The sequence below is a fragment of the Pezoporus flaviventris genome, unplaced genomic scaffold (genome assembly GCF_033815535.1).
Source record: "Pezoporus flaviventris isolate CSIRO_AGI_PZ_B2104156 unplaced genomic scaffold, CSIRO_AGI_Pfla_v1 ptg000213l, whole genome shotgun sequence".
In the NCBI taxonomy this organism is placed as follows: domain Eukaryota; kingdom Metazoa; phylum Chordata; class Aves; order Psittaciformes; family Psittacidae; genus Pezoporus; species Pezoporus flaviventris.
In genome coordinates, this window is record NW_026892761.1 from 13,928,936 (window position 1) to 13,946,425 (window position 17,490).

The 17,490-nt window shown below is 43.5% G+C and overlaps 1 protein-coding gene across 11 annotated transcripts in view; it reads left to right on the forward strand.

Moving 5' to 3' along the window:
• The window catches only part of PTPRT (protein tyrosine phosphatase receptor type T), a 469,312-nt gene that overhangs the window by 339,602 nt on the left and 112,220 nt on the right, over positions 1-17,490 (forward strand). For all 11 annotated transcript variants that reach the window (XM_061441416.1, XM_061441421.1, XM_061441417.1 and 8 more), the window contains exon 11: positions 3,039-3,141. In XM_061441416.1, the coding sequence (XP_061297400.1) occupies positions 3,039-3,141 (103 nt within the window). The remainder of the gene's footprint in view (positions 1-3,038; positions 3,142-17,490) is intronic.

The following is a 17,490-nucleotide window of genomic DNA, read 5'->3' on the forward strand; positions in this document are numbered from 1 at the left end:
GTAATGAAGTATTTGAATTAATAGTGCAAGGAGCCTAAAAATAAAAGAGGAAAGCTGGTTTTATGTTTCCTTTCTGAGCAAGGGCAGAGAGGAGCCTTGAGGTAGGCAGGCGAGTATATGAGAGGGATTAAAATCAGGAGGCATTGCAAAGAAAAAGTGCATGTGTGTCTAGGAAAAAGAAAGGAAACTTAGGCTGACTGTTGAAAAAAAAGATAGATAAGGGTTAGAAATAATATTGGGCAGATATATGTAAACTTGAATTTTACCGTTTAATTGTTAGCATTAAGGTAGGCTCTCTAACAGAGTTTAAGACATTAATTTATTTTTAATACCTTGACTGTTATTTCAGTAAAGTCAAAAAAGAATGTTTGGGACATTAGGGACAATTGTAATGCTTGAAATTATGCCTGGGTATGGTAGAAAAGAGTGCACAAGAGTCTGTGTTTCCCATTGCCTTATCTCAAAACTGGTTAATAAAAAAGAGTTGTTAGCAGTAACTGACAGTGTAAACTGTAAGGCAGTAAAATATATCTGTTCCCTGCACTGGCCATCAGCAGGGTGTGAACACTGAACATCCAGTGCAAAAGCCCATGGTCAGTCCTATACGATAAACTTGCTCCCAGAGCAGTACCTGAGGTTAGTTGGGAGAAGAATGATTTTTGGATTGACTGGGATGTCCTTGGAAGACTGCTCTAAAATGAAAAGACATATGTGCTGTAGCAATGTGTGAGTGTATGTGTTTATGTGGGTGGACATGTTTGTTTATGTCCTAATCGCAGTTAAATGGCAGAACTCGTGAGGATTTCTCCTTGGGCAGGACTGGGATCTTGTAAAACAGGCATTAAATTGATGAGCAGTGTTGGTAATGGAGAGAGAGCACTGCCAACTGGAGTTTTAAAGAGGTACTACACAGCTGCTCCACGTTGAGCACGCAGGAAAACTACTTCATCTTACTTCAGTGTCTTGTGACTAATACAGATCGATAAATGAATTACAGACTCTGACTGGTTTGTGTTGGAAGGGACCTTAAAGCTCATCCAGTTCCACAGGCAGGGACACCTTCCACTAGAGCAGCTTGCTCCAAGCCCCTGTGTCCAACCTGCCCTTGAACACTGCCAGGGATGGGGCAGCCACAGCTTCTCTGGGCACCCTGTGCCAGGGCCTCAGCACCCTCACAGGGAAGAGCTTCTGCCTAAGAGCTCATCTCAGTCTCCCCTCTGGCAGGTTAAAGCCATTCCCCTTGTTCTGTCCCTACAGGCCCTTGTCCCAAGCCCCTCTCCAGGTTTCCTGCAGCCCCTTTAGGCCCTGGAGCTGCTCTGAGGTCTCCCCTTCAGGAGCCTTCTCTTCTCCAGGCTGAACTAGCCCAGCTCTCTCGTGCTCAGTGTTGCACAGTTACGGTAATACCTTCAGCTAGTCAAGGCTGCCAAGACCTATGCTTTTGCATTTACTTTTCATTGTATGTGTCTGAAAGTAAGATTGTAAATGCTCTGCATTTACCGCAGGCAAACGTTTTACAGCAGGCAGGGTGTTTTACACAGAGGATAACTGAAGAGGTCAGAAGGAGCCACCCAAGCTAGCTGGCATAGCAGAGACAGTTGCGTGGCCCAGTGCGTGCTGCAGTTAGACTAGAAGAAGCTGCTTCAAAGGAGGGTGATGGAGCCTGCAAAGGCAGAGCCCAGCCTGTTTCTGGTGCCCAAACTGGCTTTGCAACCTGTTTGTAGTATTGCGTCGGCCGTAGCGCCATCCCCTCTGGTCAGAGCAGGTGCTAAACAGTTCTTGTGGGTGGCATCTCCAGCAGCTGCAGTGATCTCTGGTACAGAAGACCACTGGTAACACGCATCTTCTTTAAATGACGCACACTGCTTCCCCTTGGTGCCGAGCACCTTGTTCAGAAAAGTCCTCATTAAGGAGCTGGCATTCATGCTGAACTCATTGCCAGCTTATTGACCGGGAAGTCCGTGGCTGAGCTGATAATAGCAACCACCATTCTTGACAGTTTTCAGGCATTTAGATAAAAATCCTGATTATAAACAGGATTACAGTGGAAAGCTCTGTGAGAGGATTAAAGAAGGGCTCTCCGCGATGCAGCTTGCCCTTGTGAGTTACAGATGAACTAGCTGTGTGAATTCCTCTGTTTGCTCTGTGCTTCAAAGCTGTTTCAACAAAACTTGCATCTTTGGAATAAATTTGGTGCTGCTCTGATCTCGTGATTTCTTCAGTTCTTCCACAGTCAAAATTGCCCCAAACAGATGTCTGCTGTGGAGGAAGCAAGAAGGAATGTAATAATGTTTCCGTTTCCAAAGGGAAGCTACTCTACTTTCATGAAATGATCCTAATAGAAGATAACAAAGCAGAAGTAGAAACTAGACTTTGGCTAAGTGTGAATATTCAGTGGGTTGCTCTGTTGCTTTGGGAAGCACCGAGCACGCTGTTGGAATTCTGCCTGGTGATTCAACATCACTAAAGCGTTGGGGTAAAATGTCATGGGTTGGAGTGCTAAAATAACCTGGCTAATTTGGGCTTCTCTCTTTTCATCTTTCGTGCTTCATAACACACCCTCCAGCTAATGAAGGAGATACAGTTTAAGTCTCTGTGTTAAAAATTCTTGAGTTGTGGGGGGCTAATCCAATGACCTGAACAGTGAATAAGGGCCAGGTTTCCTGGGTGCTGTTCTTAGCTCTGCCGTTGACTCCCTCATCCTAAGTGGCCTTTAATAATGTCCAGGCAGTTTCTCTCTTCCCCTTTAAAATCAAAGGAATGATCCCATCTCAAAGGATTATTAAATGTTAAAAATTCCAGACAGGATTTTTGAAGCCATCTGGAAGATTCATGTGTGCGATTCCTGTTTAATTTTAATAGGAAGAGTGTACAAATATTTAAGCAATTTTGACAATTTTGGGCATAATATTGGGAAGCATTTTGATGTTTCTTTTGAGAAATGTTAAACTGTCTCCAAGAACTGTTACTATCATGTTGCCATCACTACCCAAGGCAGTAGCTGAAGTATAACTAACGTGTTGCTCTTTGTTCTGCTTTAGCACCATCAATGCCAGAGTACGACACAGACTCACCCCTGAATGAGACTGACACGACCATCACCGTCATGCTGAAGCCCGCTCAGTCCCGGGGTGCTCCTGTCAGGTAGGTCTTTCCCCTTCTCCTTTCACAGTTCTCCCCTCTCCGTTCTCCCTAGGCTTTGCTCACTCCTCTCTCATTCGTGCTTGATAATGTAGCTGCTGGCTCAAAGGCCAACTCTGCTGTTGATTCTGCCTTTCACAGGCTCCTTTTATCAATGCCTCAACCTGCTTGCCTCCTGCTGTTAACCTCCAGGAAGGATGCTGATAGCCTTGCACGGGGTTATTACCCTTTCAGCATCACTTCAGATGCGTTTGCAGCACTGAAGTACATTGGTAGCGCATCTCTGTGCTGTGCTGCTGGGAATTCAGCATCGCCATGAAAAGGTGGAGGAGGCTTCAGGCCTCCACCTCCTGCCCTCCCTCTTGGGGCCTTTTTGTAATTATCGTAGGAATGTGAGCATTATCTTTAATGCTTGTGGATGCTTTTGTCCAGATTCTGGATCTAACCGCACTCCTCGGGTTATAATCAAGATGTTGTTGCTGGGTTGGTTGTGGAATGAAGTACTCATCTGGTCCACAAAAGGTGAACTCTGGTGTAGCGAGGCTTTGCCAGTTGTAGGCAGCTTCCACTGGCAGAGAGGATTTAGGGCCAGGAAGCTGCACAGGCACCTGTGGAACAAAGTGGGGACCTTGCCAAAAACATTTCTGGCTGTCTCTGGGCTGGGTCCATGTTCTTACTGATGAGCTACAGCAGTGGGGCTCTCAACTGCAGATCACTGACTGTGGGAACATGACTCACAGAAGCGTCTTTCATTGCTCTCTTCCATCCAGGTGAGTTTGTACATGGTGGAAGGCACCAGCACAAATGAACCCTTTGAGCTGGCACTCAGTGGCAGAAGTGCCAGTTGGTCATTCATCCTGCCAGTCTCCTCAGCTGAGAGCAGGAATTTGAATCCCTTATAAAAGTGTCTGCTTTGCAGTGGAATCCAGCAGCCATCAGCTCCCTGGAGGCTCCTCAGGCTTTTACCTCCAGTTTTCACAGGAGGCTTTTGAATTTTTTCCTGTGGGTGGCATTTTAAAAGCCCAGAGACCCTTTCCAAGTGACTTGGGTTCCTAAACCCCACTGAGAGGTTCTTTGTGCTTTTGAAAGATGTCCCACAAAGTACTTGGGAGCAGATTGCTCAGACGTGAACTACCTATTCTAATGAAACAATGAGTTGGTGGCCTGCTGTCACAGCTCTCCCCCAGACTGCATTGATAATTTCAAGCAAAATCTCTGCTCTCTCACACTTAGCACCATCCCTTTTTGACTGGTTCTGAATAATGTATTTTAAACTTTCCCTTGCAATCTCTGGTACTCCGTATAAGCGAATTTAGGAGCCTATTTTCTGAGTCCTTTAGAGATGATTTTGTGCTGGAAAAGAGCAGTAAAATCGCACAGCTCTGTTTTGTTTTATTTCTTTATATGGGGGAACATTCTTATATCTCGTTTTACCACCTGCTGTGTTAAAAGTGTTGCTATTTTGTCTTTTTATTGAAAAGTCTTGTGATTTTTCTCCAAGTCAATTTACCAGCCTTTAACTGCATTCAGCGAGTAATGTCTTTCGCAGAAAATGCATCTGTTATAAAATATTTGGTAGAGATCTTTAGAAGTGTTCACTGTGTTTTTTTTAATTGTGTCGTAGCCTGTTCTGCACACGTTTGCAGGGAGTGCGGTATTTACATGCCACATCGAAGTGATAACGTTATTTCCTATTATGAGCTCATTTAATTGACTTACAGACATGTGTATGAAAACCGGAATAGACAAGGGGGGGGGGGCAAAGAAGAGAGGGTCTTGGGGTGAATTGTAGCTTTTTATTAACTGTGACAGGCTCAGAATGTGTGAATACCTTTCCCTGTAAACACAGAGACTGTTCTAAGTCTGGCTTCAACAAATCCAGTTGGTTCAACCTTAGATTTTCTCGACCTTTTCCCTTTTCTCTCAGCCCGTTCTGCACACGCTCCAATTTGTGTGAATTCTCTCCAAATACCGCAGCCAAAAGCAGGTAGCATTCCCTCGGTGGCCTCGGTAGCACCTGACAGATTAGAATAGCGTACTGTGAAGTGCTTGTGACACTCGTACCACACAAGAATGAGGCGGTCTTTCCTCCTCAGTGTGTTTTTTGTATTCCAGCTGAGATCCACTATATCCTCTTTGTTGTTGTCTGGTTAGTTGTGCTGCCTTTTGCTTGTGTATGATTTATTTCTCCTTCACAAGTGTAGTATTTTGCATTCATTGCTATTAAATATGATAAAATTGATTTTCAGAATGCTTTAAAAATCCTGATACAAACTTCAGTGAGTCGGAGCCCCTCCTACAGGCTGCCCAGAGCAATGCTGGAGTCACCATCCCCAGAAGTGTTCACATGCTGTGTAGACGAGAGCCTCAGTGACATGGGTTAGTTTTGGCCTTCACAGTGCTGGGGAACAGTTGGACTTGGTGATCTTAAAGGTCTTTTGCAACCTGTTTGATTCTATGATTCTTAGTCAGATGCCATCCGCTGCTCAGTTACCAAAGGCATTAATGCAGACACAGATTGAAGACAAAAGACTGGGAAGTGTCCGTGTGCAGCAGTGAGGTGGTGCCGAGGTCACTGGAGGGGATCCCATATGATGCAGCATCCTGTAGGATGCCCCTTCTCCTGGCCTCCCTTGTAGACATGACCATGCTTTCCTAGACCCCCTTCCTGAGAGGGGTCTGCAAAGCTACTTGGCATTAGTCTGAAATGGATTTTCCTCACACCTTCTTATAAAACCTTCAATATTGAGATATTTCGCTCTGCAGAAATAGGTCAACCCTTCATCTCATCAACCTGACAATTTCTGTTCTGCAGTGCTCCAGGTTTTTATTATAATCCTTCCAAACTGTGAAGATGAAAATAGTATCGCTGTACAGTAATTATTCTTCATATTTCATCTCATATGCAGGGGGTGGTGGCTTGGAGTACCTGTGGAGTGTGACTGTAGGCCAGTGTCCATGCAGAAGATAGTTCTGTGTCTTTGTCTTGTGGTGTTTCACTGTGCTGGGGTCTGAGCAGCATACAGATAGATTAGGGGCTGCAAGATCATTTTTAGAGTAATAGTGGAGAATATTTGAAACAAGATTCATTGTCTCCCCATTCATCTGAAATGCAGGCATACCAAATGCAAAGTCACTTTCGACATTAAGACGTTTCTGATGTTCCCCAGAGCTCATGATAAATAACTTAAATGAGGTTCTTCAGAAAACTAATGATCATGATCTCAGCATTGTTAATGATCTATAGATAACAGTGAAGATGCTTTCGTATAAACTAATAGGAATAATATACACTTAGATATTCTTTGAAATAGTTTGTCCTATTGCCAAAAGAATGATGCATCAGCAAGCATAAATATTCTCCCTGGTGGCACAGGCATTCCATTCTTGCCTTTATTTTTCCATGGTACAACCTGCAGAGCTTGACTTCACGTTGCCCTTTAAAAATAACTTTCAGGTGTTCTTGTATCAATCTAAAACCTGTGAATGGCGCTGTGATTGATTTGCTGAAGACTGACATTCATCTATAATAAATTCAGAAGAGGAAAGAAGAATGCAAGTGTTCTCAATCTTTACTCCTCAACCCTTTCCTCAAAAATCTCCAATGTGATCTTGAGGATAGTTCTGCCTTTTGCATCTGTTATTGTCAGGAGGGCTGAGTCGGTCCTTCATAGATTATTCACGTATCACATCTTTAGACCTCTATTTGAGAATTTATATCCCATTCACAGCTTGAAAATACCACTGTGAGGGATTTTATCTACATGATATGTCCACTGGGCTGGTTTTTGTGTGTTGGATATTTGAAAGTCCACTTGGTTTGTTAACATGTGGTTGGTTCTGTCAATCCACCTATACTACTGTTATGGACAAAATAAATTCCCAGAGCACGTATTAGTTTTGAGGATTTCAAAGTTTAAATTAATGCTCCACTTAGGGGTGATTTTTTAAGTTTGTCTGGTTTTGAGCTGGAGGAGACTGTAGGAGGACGTAAGAGAAGAGTCTGCAATTATTTTGTGTGGGGTTCAGACAATGGAGAACTTGTTTGTTGGAAAAGGAAGGATTTCATCTCCCTTATCTTCCTGCAGCACTCTGAGGTGTAACAGTAAATAGTCTGTGCTGTTCTTTGTGTGTCTGCCCGCACACAGGTACAGCCTTTAGGCACCTGAGCCCTGTACTGTGCTAAAGAACAGTGTTATTAGCACAGAGATATTCAATCTTTGCACTTGCCTTTATGCATATTTGTTTGGGGATATATATTTATATATATATATATGCTGTGTAGGTTGAATGTTTAAGTGATTCTGGAGAAATGCATTCAGGTAACAGTCATGTGCTGTGTATATGTGTGATGATCAGATACTTGTATTCACTTTGGTGAGGAAGGATGGGAATGTTTATTAATATACATCTTAAAAGGAATTAATAAATCTGAATAGGTGAATGGGACTTTAAATATTTTAGATACATTTAGATGTGCTGAGCAAAGGTGAAACAGGTATTTTCATATTGATAGCCAGCCAGGAGGAGATATTAATTTATATGGGCCAAGCGCCGTGTTACTCTTGAGTATTATCATCTGATTCTTAGGCTCCCGAGTATGAAATAAAGGAAATATTTGTGGTGTACATGATGCTAAAGAGATCAAGAGAAAACAGCTGTAGTATTGTTTAACAGAGACCTAAGAACAGTGGGGTTTTTCTGGTTTTATGTTCAAGCTGTTCTCCAAGCAAGCAATCCTGTATGGTGTATCTGTACACTTCTGCATTCCTACATGTTGTAACAAATGAGAATTTCCTGTGACAAAGGCGAGTGGTGTCACTTCCATTTTATGTTGGAATACTGAGACTTTGACTAGATAAAACTTGTCTTCCATGTCAGTCTGCAGCAAAGTAGAAACTGAAACTCTCTGGAGCCATAGGCTACAACTATGACTTCAGGTAATGCTTATTATCTCCAGAAAGAATTAGCTGCAGATAATTCTTTCTTTTTCTGTGATTTCAGCCATCATCTGTTCATCCTAAGCTTACCATACATCCTTACATTATTACCATACATCCCTCTCATTAGCATCCTAACTTTGGTTTTGTATTTAATGCACAGCAGTTCTCCCCATCCTCCTGTAGGAGTGGTTGGCAGCCTAGTGACCTTGGTTCTGTGGTGGAGGAGGAATGACAGAAGCAGCTATAAACTTGTAAGATCTGCTGGAGGACTTGGTTTTACAGAGGGTGGCTTTGGTGCGCTGCTCTCCATAGCTGTGCAGGGAGCAATGCCGTTCAGCTCGCTGCTGTGCAACTTCTTAATGGCATCACATGAGCTTGCCTCAGGCATTTATGTGGATAATTAATTCATTAATGCCAAGAAAAGGTGGCAATTTCTTGTTCTTAAAACTCCCACACAGTGTACCTTGTGTTTGGAAATAAAGACTGGAGTCAGGGAGCAGGGAAAGGACAAAAAAGGTTCTAATGTTGAAAGCAATGGGAAGCATAACAAATTATGCTGCCCTTGATAATCCTGCAGGTTCGCTTGCCTTGATGGGCATGTTATAAATACCTGGAAAATCAAATCCTGGTCGTTCTCAGTTGTAGGCATCACATGAGTTGGTTGATTGGATATAGGGAGAACAGTCATTGTATTAGATCTTTTAATTTTGTAGTATCTAATAAGGAATGAGATTATCAACCTAAGGTTCTGATATTATAAGCCTAATTATCTGTATTAATTAACATCTCATACAATAGACCTCGGGGATATTGTTCTGATCTTCAAGCTGGATTTCTCCTGCATGGCATTCTGCAGTTCATTTAGGCAAGAGTATGAAGGTAAATGAGTTTCTTTCCTCTTAAACATAGACCAGATCTGCTTTTTTCGAACTATGTGTGAATGTGAGAGAGTGAAAGTAAGAATGTGGGTGGAAGGCCTGGAATAAAGGCAGCTGCATGGATCAGCATGGAGTTTATGGGACCAAAAAGGAACAGAACAGAGTTGCATGGTAAGCATTTGCAGGCTTGACCTCCTCGATGTGTCCAAACCCAGGGCACTGCAAACCTAAGGTTCCACTTCAGTTGAGTCCTTGAGGAGTGGGTTTAGATCACACATGATGGCTTCAGCTGTACTTGAAGTTGTTCTGGATCTTAGAAGTGCTTTCCCTCCTGTATCAGGAGGCATAATGACAGATAACCATCATCAGGAAGGAATATTTAGTCTTTTATGTAGCATGCCATAATTAGTTGAATGGGTATTTTAAGGGTTTTCTTTAGTTCCCCCCCAAAAAGTCAGGTGTTGGCCCCAAGAAGTGAGGATGAGGGCCATTTGGGGTCAATAGTCTCATCTGGTACAGGAACTGCATTTTCTCACTGGACCAGCATATTGTTATCAGAGAATACTGCCCCTTAAAAGGCCATAAAACTGCCTTTGCCCATTTTTCTGGGTCCCCAACACCAGAGGGACATGGAGCTGTTGGAGTGAGTCCAGAGGAGACCATGGAGGTGCTGTAAGGGCTGGAGCAGCTCTGCTCTGGAGCCAGGCTGAGAGAGCTGGGCTGGGGCAGCCTGGACAAGAGAAGGCTCCTGAAGGGGAGACCTGAGAGCAGCTCCAGTGCCTAAAGGGGCTGCAGGAAAGTTTGAGAGGGGCTTGGGACAAGGGATGTAGGGACAGGGCAAGAGGAATGGCTTTAACCTGCCAGAGGGGAGACTGAGATGAGCTCTTAGGCAGAAGCTCTTCCCTGTGAGGGTGCTGAGGCGCTGGCCCAGGGTGCCCAGAGAAGCTGTGGCTGCCCCATCCCTGGCAGTGTTCAAGGCCAGGTTGGACACAGGGGCTTGGAGCAAGCTGCTCTAGTGGAAGGTGTCCGTGCCCGTGGCAGGGGTTAGAGCTGGATGAGCTCTAAGATCCCTTCCAACCCAAACCAGTCTGGGGTTTATCAACCATCAGATACAGCCATTGTCTGAGCCTGGATGACCTGTTGTGTCTTTCCACAGAGAGCTTTGGCAGGAGACAGAAATGGTAGATGAAAGCCATAAAATTTGCATATATTTTAATAATAATATTTTAACAATCAAATTACATATAGCTCCAATTCTTCTGTGTCAAGCAGCATTTTGTTAGCTCTACAGTAAAGCTTTTGCTAATGCTTTTTAGTTTTTGAAGGCCTGAGGTTACTGAGAGGGGGAGTAAATGGTTTTGCATAAATCTTTTATGCTGACCATGTAAACTGTCAGATTAAATTCCAGCAATCAAAAGGTTAATGAAGTCTGAACTTTAAGCTGAGAATTACAAATTGATGGCCATTTTCTCACATCAAGCTGTCAACCAGCACGATGAGGGAACAGCAGAAAATACCCATGGCTGCCAGTTTGAAGGTTCTTTTTCCCCAAGACATTTCTTTGCTTTACAGCTCCCAGAGCCAGCATGCCCCTTACCTGTTACTGCAGAACAAAAGGATCAGAGCAAACCGTGTAAAAGATTTCAAAAATGAGAAACTGCATTTCTGGAGGCGTATGCCAAGCCTCTCTTTGCCTGTGAGAGCCCTTGGATCAGACCCTTCAGTGGGATGAGCTGAGCCTGACCACTGCTGCTTGGGTTTGGAGCAGCCCAGGAAGCAGCTTGGCTCTTTCTCGGACCACCAAGGATCATTTGCCTATTTGAAGCAGCTCCTTAAGGTACTTCAAATCAGATGCGATGAGTGTGGGCACAAGTCCCTGGCAAATGTCCACCCCTCAGAAGCAGTGCAGAGCTTTTCATCCAGCCAGCAGCCTCTACTAGGAGTGAGGATGAGGGGTGCAGAGGGGGAGCTCTTTGCTGTTGCACGTGGCAGGCGGTCTTTGCACTAGCACATGCCCCTCAATGCATATAATAACCCAAAAATGCAATAAAAGGGAAGATGAGTAAGCTCTGCGTTGTTGTTGCCGACTAAGGCATTTCAGGATTTAATTATACTACAGGTATATAAAATCTGGAAACATGTTAATGCTCCCGTGATTAAAATTATAGAGGGCTTAATTGAAAAAGCATAAACCGAATTGAAGAATTCCTAATTATAGTTTGCTTTGAGGTGTTAATTTCCTCCATAATGAATGCATAATTTCTTGGAACTAGAAAAGGGGGTTGCTGCAGCAGCGTGTGGGCTGCAGATGGAATGAAGGGATTATCATAAATGCAGCCAGACAATCTGGAAGAATAACCCTGTGCCGCCATGGGGCTCTCCTGTCTCTCTGTAATTTCAGTCCTCCTTGCACAGCACTTTCCCAAAGCAAGAAGCAGAGGTAGGAGATGGGCAGGGATTTGCTGACTGTGCAGGAGGAAGGGGAAATAAGGCTGGTTTAATTAACAGTAGTCATGGGGCAAAGGAGGAAGGTGAGGAGAGGAGAGCAGGCAGTGTTTCTGGTAGAGAGGAAGTGATGCTGACTTCCCTTGTCGCCTTTGATGAGTCCCCAAGTGATGACAGGAGCAGATGTTGATGCAGGGTGAGGGCTTTTTCTGCCAAGGATGCACGCTGTATCTAATGCTTTCTCTTGTATCTAAAATATGGTTAGCTTTGAAGGGAGTTGGTGAAGTACAGGATTATCGGATACAATCTCCAAATGTTGACATCTGCCCCATTCCCACTATGGTGGAGGTGTCCGCACATGGTGTATGGTTGGACTAAATCATAGAATCATAGAGTAGTTTGGGTTGGAAGGGACCTTCAAAGCTCATGAAGTCCAAACCCCTGCAATGAGCAAGGACTTCTTCAACTAGATCAGAGTGCCCAGAACCACATCCAGCCTGGCCTGCAATGGCTGCAGGGATGGGGCATCCGCCACCTCTCTGGGCAACCTGTGCCAGTCTTTTACCACCCTCATTGTACAAAATATCTTCATTCTGTCCAGCCTGAATCTCCCTTTTTTAGTTTAAACTCATCACCCCTCATCCTGTGGCAACAGGGCCTGCTGAAAAGTCTCTCCCCTTCTTTCTTATAGGCCCCTTTTAAGTACTGAAAGGCTGCAATAAGGTCTCCCAGAGCCTTCTCCAGGTTGAACAACCCCAACTCTTTCAGCCTAAAAGATGTCTTCAGAAATATTTGCCTAGCTGCAAATTGCCATAAAGAATTCCTTGCCTTTGGTACTTCCATTCTCCCCTTCTTCATCCTCAGTTTGCCTTCATCCTCGAGCAGATGTAGTGAAGGTACCATCAAAGCCCTCTCTCTGGTGTCAGAGACATGATTACTTTGCACTTTCTGAAAAGCATTAACTGTCTGGAAAAGGTGGAATGGATCTGACTGATGCCTCTGCAGCTTCAGGTGCTGAAAGATCTCTTACCCAGTGGAGCTAATATTTTGTGTTGTACATCAATGATACAGCTGGGACTAGACTCACACCTGACCACGTGGGCCTTGTCTAGTGAAGTTTCTCCTGAGGTTAGAAACAGAGCCGGTTCCCCCTTTTTATCTTGTGTTTTTCTTAACCTTTTAGTTTGGAAAAAAACACACACAAAGCCAACAGAAATATTTGTTCTGTTTCCTAGCGCTCTCTCTGATGTCTTAAAACATTGGATTATTCTGTAGGGGTTTTCCCTCCACAGACTAGTAGCCATGGTTGTGGAAACGGAAGAGGAAGCTTTGAAATCCAGACGAGATTATTTCTGCATGCAAACGGACCTAGTTTCATGGAAGTGGTTGGAAATGCCCAAATTAATTTTAAAGATGTATGCAGATATACCCATCCCCAAGCCACCATGTTTGTGAAGGCCGTGGCAGAAGGTATTGGATAGCGCTAGCAAGGGAGTGCCAGTCTCTCCTTGGCCTGCAGGTTACTCAAGAACCACTTTGGCTCTTCTTATACTTGAAACTTCCTTCTAGTCTTAAACCAGTGATCACTGAGGATGGGGACAAGACCTCAGCCAGCAGTGCCTGTTGAATGCTGAGGGACATGAACAACAAAGGGGGTGTTTTTTTGTAGATAAACAGATGGTAGGTGGCTCAGGAGGAGAAAACCAGCTCCAAAGCCACAAATATGAGCTCCTGTTGCAGCAAAAGCTGTATCTGTCTGTGCTCGTCATCTTTAATCTGCTAACTTTGAACTGGAGACATTGGGACTGGGCCTGTTCCATTGGGGAATGGCAGCTATTGTGTCTAATCTGTGTTGGAAGCCAGGTCAGGCTTATGGAGATGGTTGAGATAATGGAACACAGAGCTTTGAAATACCCTCTAGTTCTTTATTTTTTTCTCTCATTTTTTAAACTTTTTATTTCCCAAAATATTAAACTGAGAGGTTTACAGCATTTAAAGGAAGGATGCATATAGAATACAAGTAAACAGATGCAGCAACAGTGTTCCAGTGGTTTGGGGATGGAAAGGAGGTGATTTTGTGAGTGTGGATAGCATATTTTATAAGACCTAATGACACAGCTGGGAAAAACAGGCTTTGAAGCACACAGCCCCTTCTTTTTGGTCAGTGCATACTGACAGCCAATACATTTGCGTTTTTGACCGCTACTTACGTTTTGTGCAGGTTACCGTGTTCCTTTGGTAAGGGTTATAGGGGAATATTGGCATTATGAGATTTCTTACTGTATCTGTCCTTCCTTGGAAGGACGGTGTCATTAGTCATTCATAGAGAGCAGTGGTGGGTGGAATACTGTGAGGTTGGAACAAGACCAGAGGAGGCCATGGAGATGCTGCGAGGGTTGGAGCAGCTCTGCTCTGGAGCCAGGCTGAGAGAGCTGGGCTGGGTCAGCCTGGACAAGAGAAGGCTCCTGAAGGGGAGACCTGAGAGCAGCTCCAGTGCCTAAAGGGGCTGCAGGAAAGCTGGAGAGGGGCTTGGGACAAGGGATGTAGGGACAGGCCAAGGGGAATGGCTTTAACCTGCCAGAGGGGAGACTGAGATGAGCTCTTAGGCAGAAGCTCTTCCCTGTGAGGGTGCTGAGGCGCTGGCACAGGGTGCCCAGAGAAGCTGTGGCTGCCCCATCCCTGGCAGTGTTCAAGGCCAGGCTGGACACAGGGGCTTGGAGCAAGCTGCTCTAGTGGAAGGTGTCCCTGCCCGTGGCAGGGGTTGGAGCTGGATGAGCTTTAAGGTCCCTTCCAACCCAAACCTGCCTGGGATTCTATGATGCACAACTGATAGTGTGTAATACCAGGCAAGTCACTCATTGCACTTTCTCCACGCCACTTTCTGTACGCGTACAACAGTGGAGTCATTATATATTGTGCCACCGAGGTCTGTCAGGATAAATGTCTACCCACCTGGGGTCCAAGGCCATGTGATTGCATTTGACATTACATTTTCACTTCTTTTTACCAAAAAAGCCCCAACAAACCCACCCCCCCAAAAAAAAAAACAAAACAAACCAAACAAAACCCAAAGCTCCAAAAATCTTTTGCTACTTTCTAACAGATTTTTCATGTTTTACTCAGTTGTGGGAATTTTCTGGGATGCTGCAATTTGACTGCAAAGGAGTTTCAGACGAAGTATCCTGGCCAAAACTAGCACTTAATACAGAGATACTGGCAGGATGCTATTCTACACATACAAATAGTTTGTTTGGGTTTGCTTTTTTGTTTTTAAGCTTGACAGAGTGCACAAGTCCTGAAATGAATTGAGGCTCCCACCGCCTGTCCCTCAGGAGAACACGGGAACATCTCTCTTTTCTACAGAGGGAGCGCACAGCCTTTAATCTTCCTGACTTTTTCTAGAGCCCCTTTCCATCACTATAGAAATTTAACAAAGCCTGAGATTTTAGTGAGAAAGAAATGCCTGTGTGAAAGCTCTGCCTCCAACAAGTATTATCCAAGTGTGAAATCGCTTCCCTTTGTTCCATGGATTTCAGGGTACCACATCCCTCGGTAGTAAAACCAGACAACTGAACTGAATAGGAGAGCAGAAGAAAATGTGAAGAGACTCCCTTACCAGCCTTCTTGATTAAATGGATTGCATTATGATTGGCTCCAGCTCAGCAGGTTTTTGTCACAGCAGTAATTACCATCTCTTCTTTCTATGCCATTTTTACAAATCTGGCTGAATTTTGATGTTTTGTTGGCATTCTTCAACTTCAGTGAAAGCAGGAGAAGAGTTGTTTAATTTAAATGAGTGTTAAAAGAACATGCAAAAATAACTGCAAAATGAAGGATCTGGTGTGAATAACTTCGCAATATGAGAGACTATTTCCTCGAGTAGCATCACTATTATAAGCTTTATTTTTGTGAATGCTTTGCAGATGTGAACAAGCTGATTGATGACATTGCAGCCCAGTATCCATAATGGGCTACTTCTGAATCTTTGAAATAGCCAAGCATATTCTAGGAGGTGACATGGCAGAACAGTCTTTTTCTCCTATTTGCTTCATAAAAACATTTCTTGAAAGCTAACCTTAACTTCAGTATATTGTATTCCCATGCATAGAGCTGTTCCAAAGCCTAATGGGAATAGTCGCAATCTTTGATTGATTTTAATGGGGTTTGAATCAGTTCTTAAATAGATAGAAAATTGCACAACAGAGCACTGTGTCCTGCATGCACAACCTAGGTGGCTCTGCAACTTGGTTCATTAAGTTTTGTAGATGAGTTTCAGGACATCTGATTAAAGGTGCTATTGAAGGTACAAAATGGTGACAGTTTAGAACATGTGAAGCAGGTGACTCAATTCTCAGGAATATATTGCGACGTGTTTGAACCCAGAACACTGGATGAACTTGGAAACAGGCTGTGGAGTTACTTCTGAATGCCAGAATGTTTGATTACAGGATTGCAGGAGCAGCCTGGTGAGGAAATACTCACTATTATAGCCAAAGGAAAGCAGTGCAGTGTATGCTCAGAGCAGCGAGTCTCAGCATCAGGCTTTATGGCAGTTACCCATTTAGTTCTTGTCAATTTTAGGAGAATTTATGATATATAAATCTTTTTTAGAGTTTTGTGGGCTTTGGTTGCATTTCTTACAAAATCCCTTCTGTGCAGGTTCAGGAGAGACTGGAGGCACTGTAAGAAGGATCTCATTTACTGTTTAATTTCACCATTTCTTAGGGTAAGCTCTATAGAGTGTTGGTAGATTTTTATAGGATATTTCTAGCTTCTATCCCTGTTATATTTCCTCAAATTTCCCATTATTTTATTTCTTATAGTCTCTGTGTCAGAATTCAGGCTTTTGAATAAAATATTATATAAATATTTATATAAATATAATAATTGTATAAATAGAGATATCTGAATAGATACCTTTAAGAAAAAGAAAATAAAGATGTTGATGCCACTCTTCTCTCTCTGTTTGCATCAGTGAAACCATCTTGGCCATAGAACAAGCATGTGCATATTCAGTAGGTAATGTGGATTCTAAATGTAGGTATTGGACAGCACATTCAGCCGTTTCCCATATCAGTATCTTGGGAGATGGCTCCATCCTGTCAGAATAAACACCATGAACCTTCATGGATATATACTGATAGATTTACATTGGCTCCATCAAATTTAATGGGATCATAGGTTAAATGGAAAACCAGATGGTAAAAAGCCTGGATTCTGCAACTTCACTATTGACTTAAAAAGTGGGCTCTTAAAGCTGGGTGGTACCAGTGGGTGCCAGTGTTAAATAACAGCCAGGGAACTGGTCTCAGGGTGTGTTTCCAGTACCAGCATCTCCAGTGGGCAGGTCTGGTATTTGATCACTGAAGTTATATCTGATTTCTGCAACTGGAAATCAGCACTGAATGTGTGGGGCTTCTGTGTGATGCTTGCAGAGGGTATGAACCATACTGTTGACAAGGCTCCATGGCCTTAAAAGCATGCTGCTTAAAAATGCTTACATCATAAATAAAAGAAGCTGAATTGGTTGTTGTTATTGTACTTTTGAACCTGCTCAGATGCACCTAATGCCTTTTATTCACCTCTGTGTAGCATTAACTCTTGTGGGTTGGTCAGATAGTATTTGGGTTTGAGTTTCATGGGTTCGAGCAGCCTTTTCAGAAGAACTGAATCTGTTCATCCCATAGAAGAGGTGCAACAGTGGAAATTCAATGTCCAGCTCCGTATTGGTTGCTACATCCCCATGCCTCCAGCCTGAGATGACACAGCTGCTGGAAGCTGCAAGTCTTTTCTGTCCTTACTTCATTTGCCCCTTTTTGTACTTTTTAATTTGAATTAAGATAACCATTCTTAAGGGAATGGTCTGCTGGTAGTCTCTTATTTACTGTAACCTGTGGAACATTACTCTGAAAGCAATGTGTTTGAGAAGTTCCTGTTCTCTGTGAGCAAAACCTGCTCACACTGATGTGCTAAAACCCACATCGCAACATCACGCTGTACTAATTGCCACTTACTTTTGTTCCCCAGGAGAAAATACTATTGGAAATAATACATGGCTGTTAATATATTTATGTGTTGCATATAAA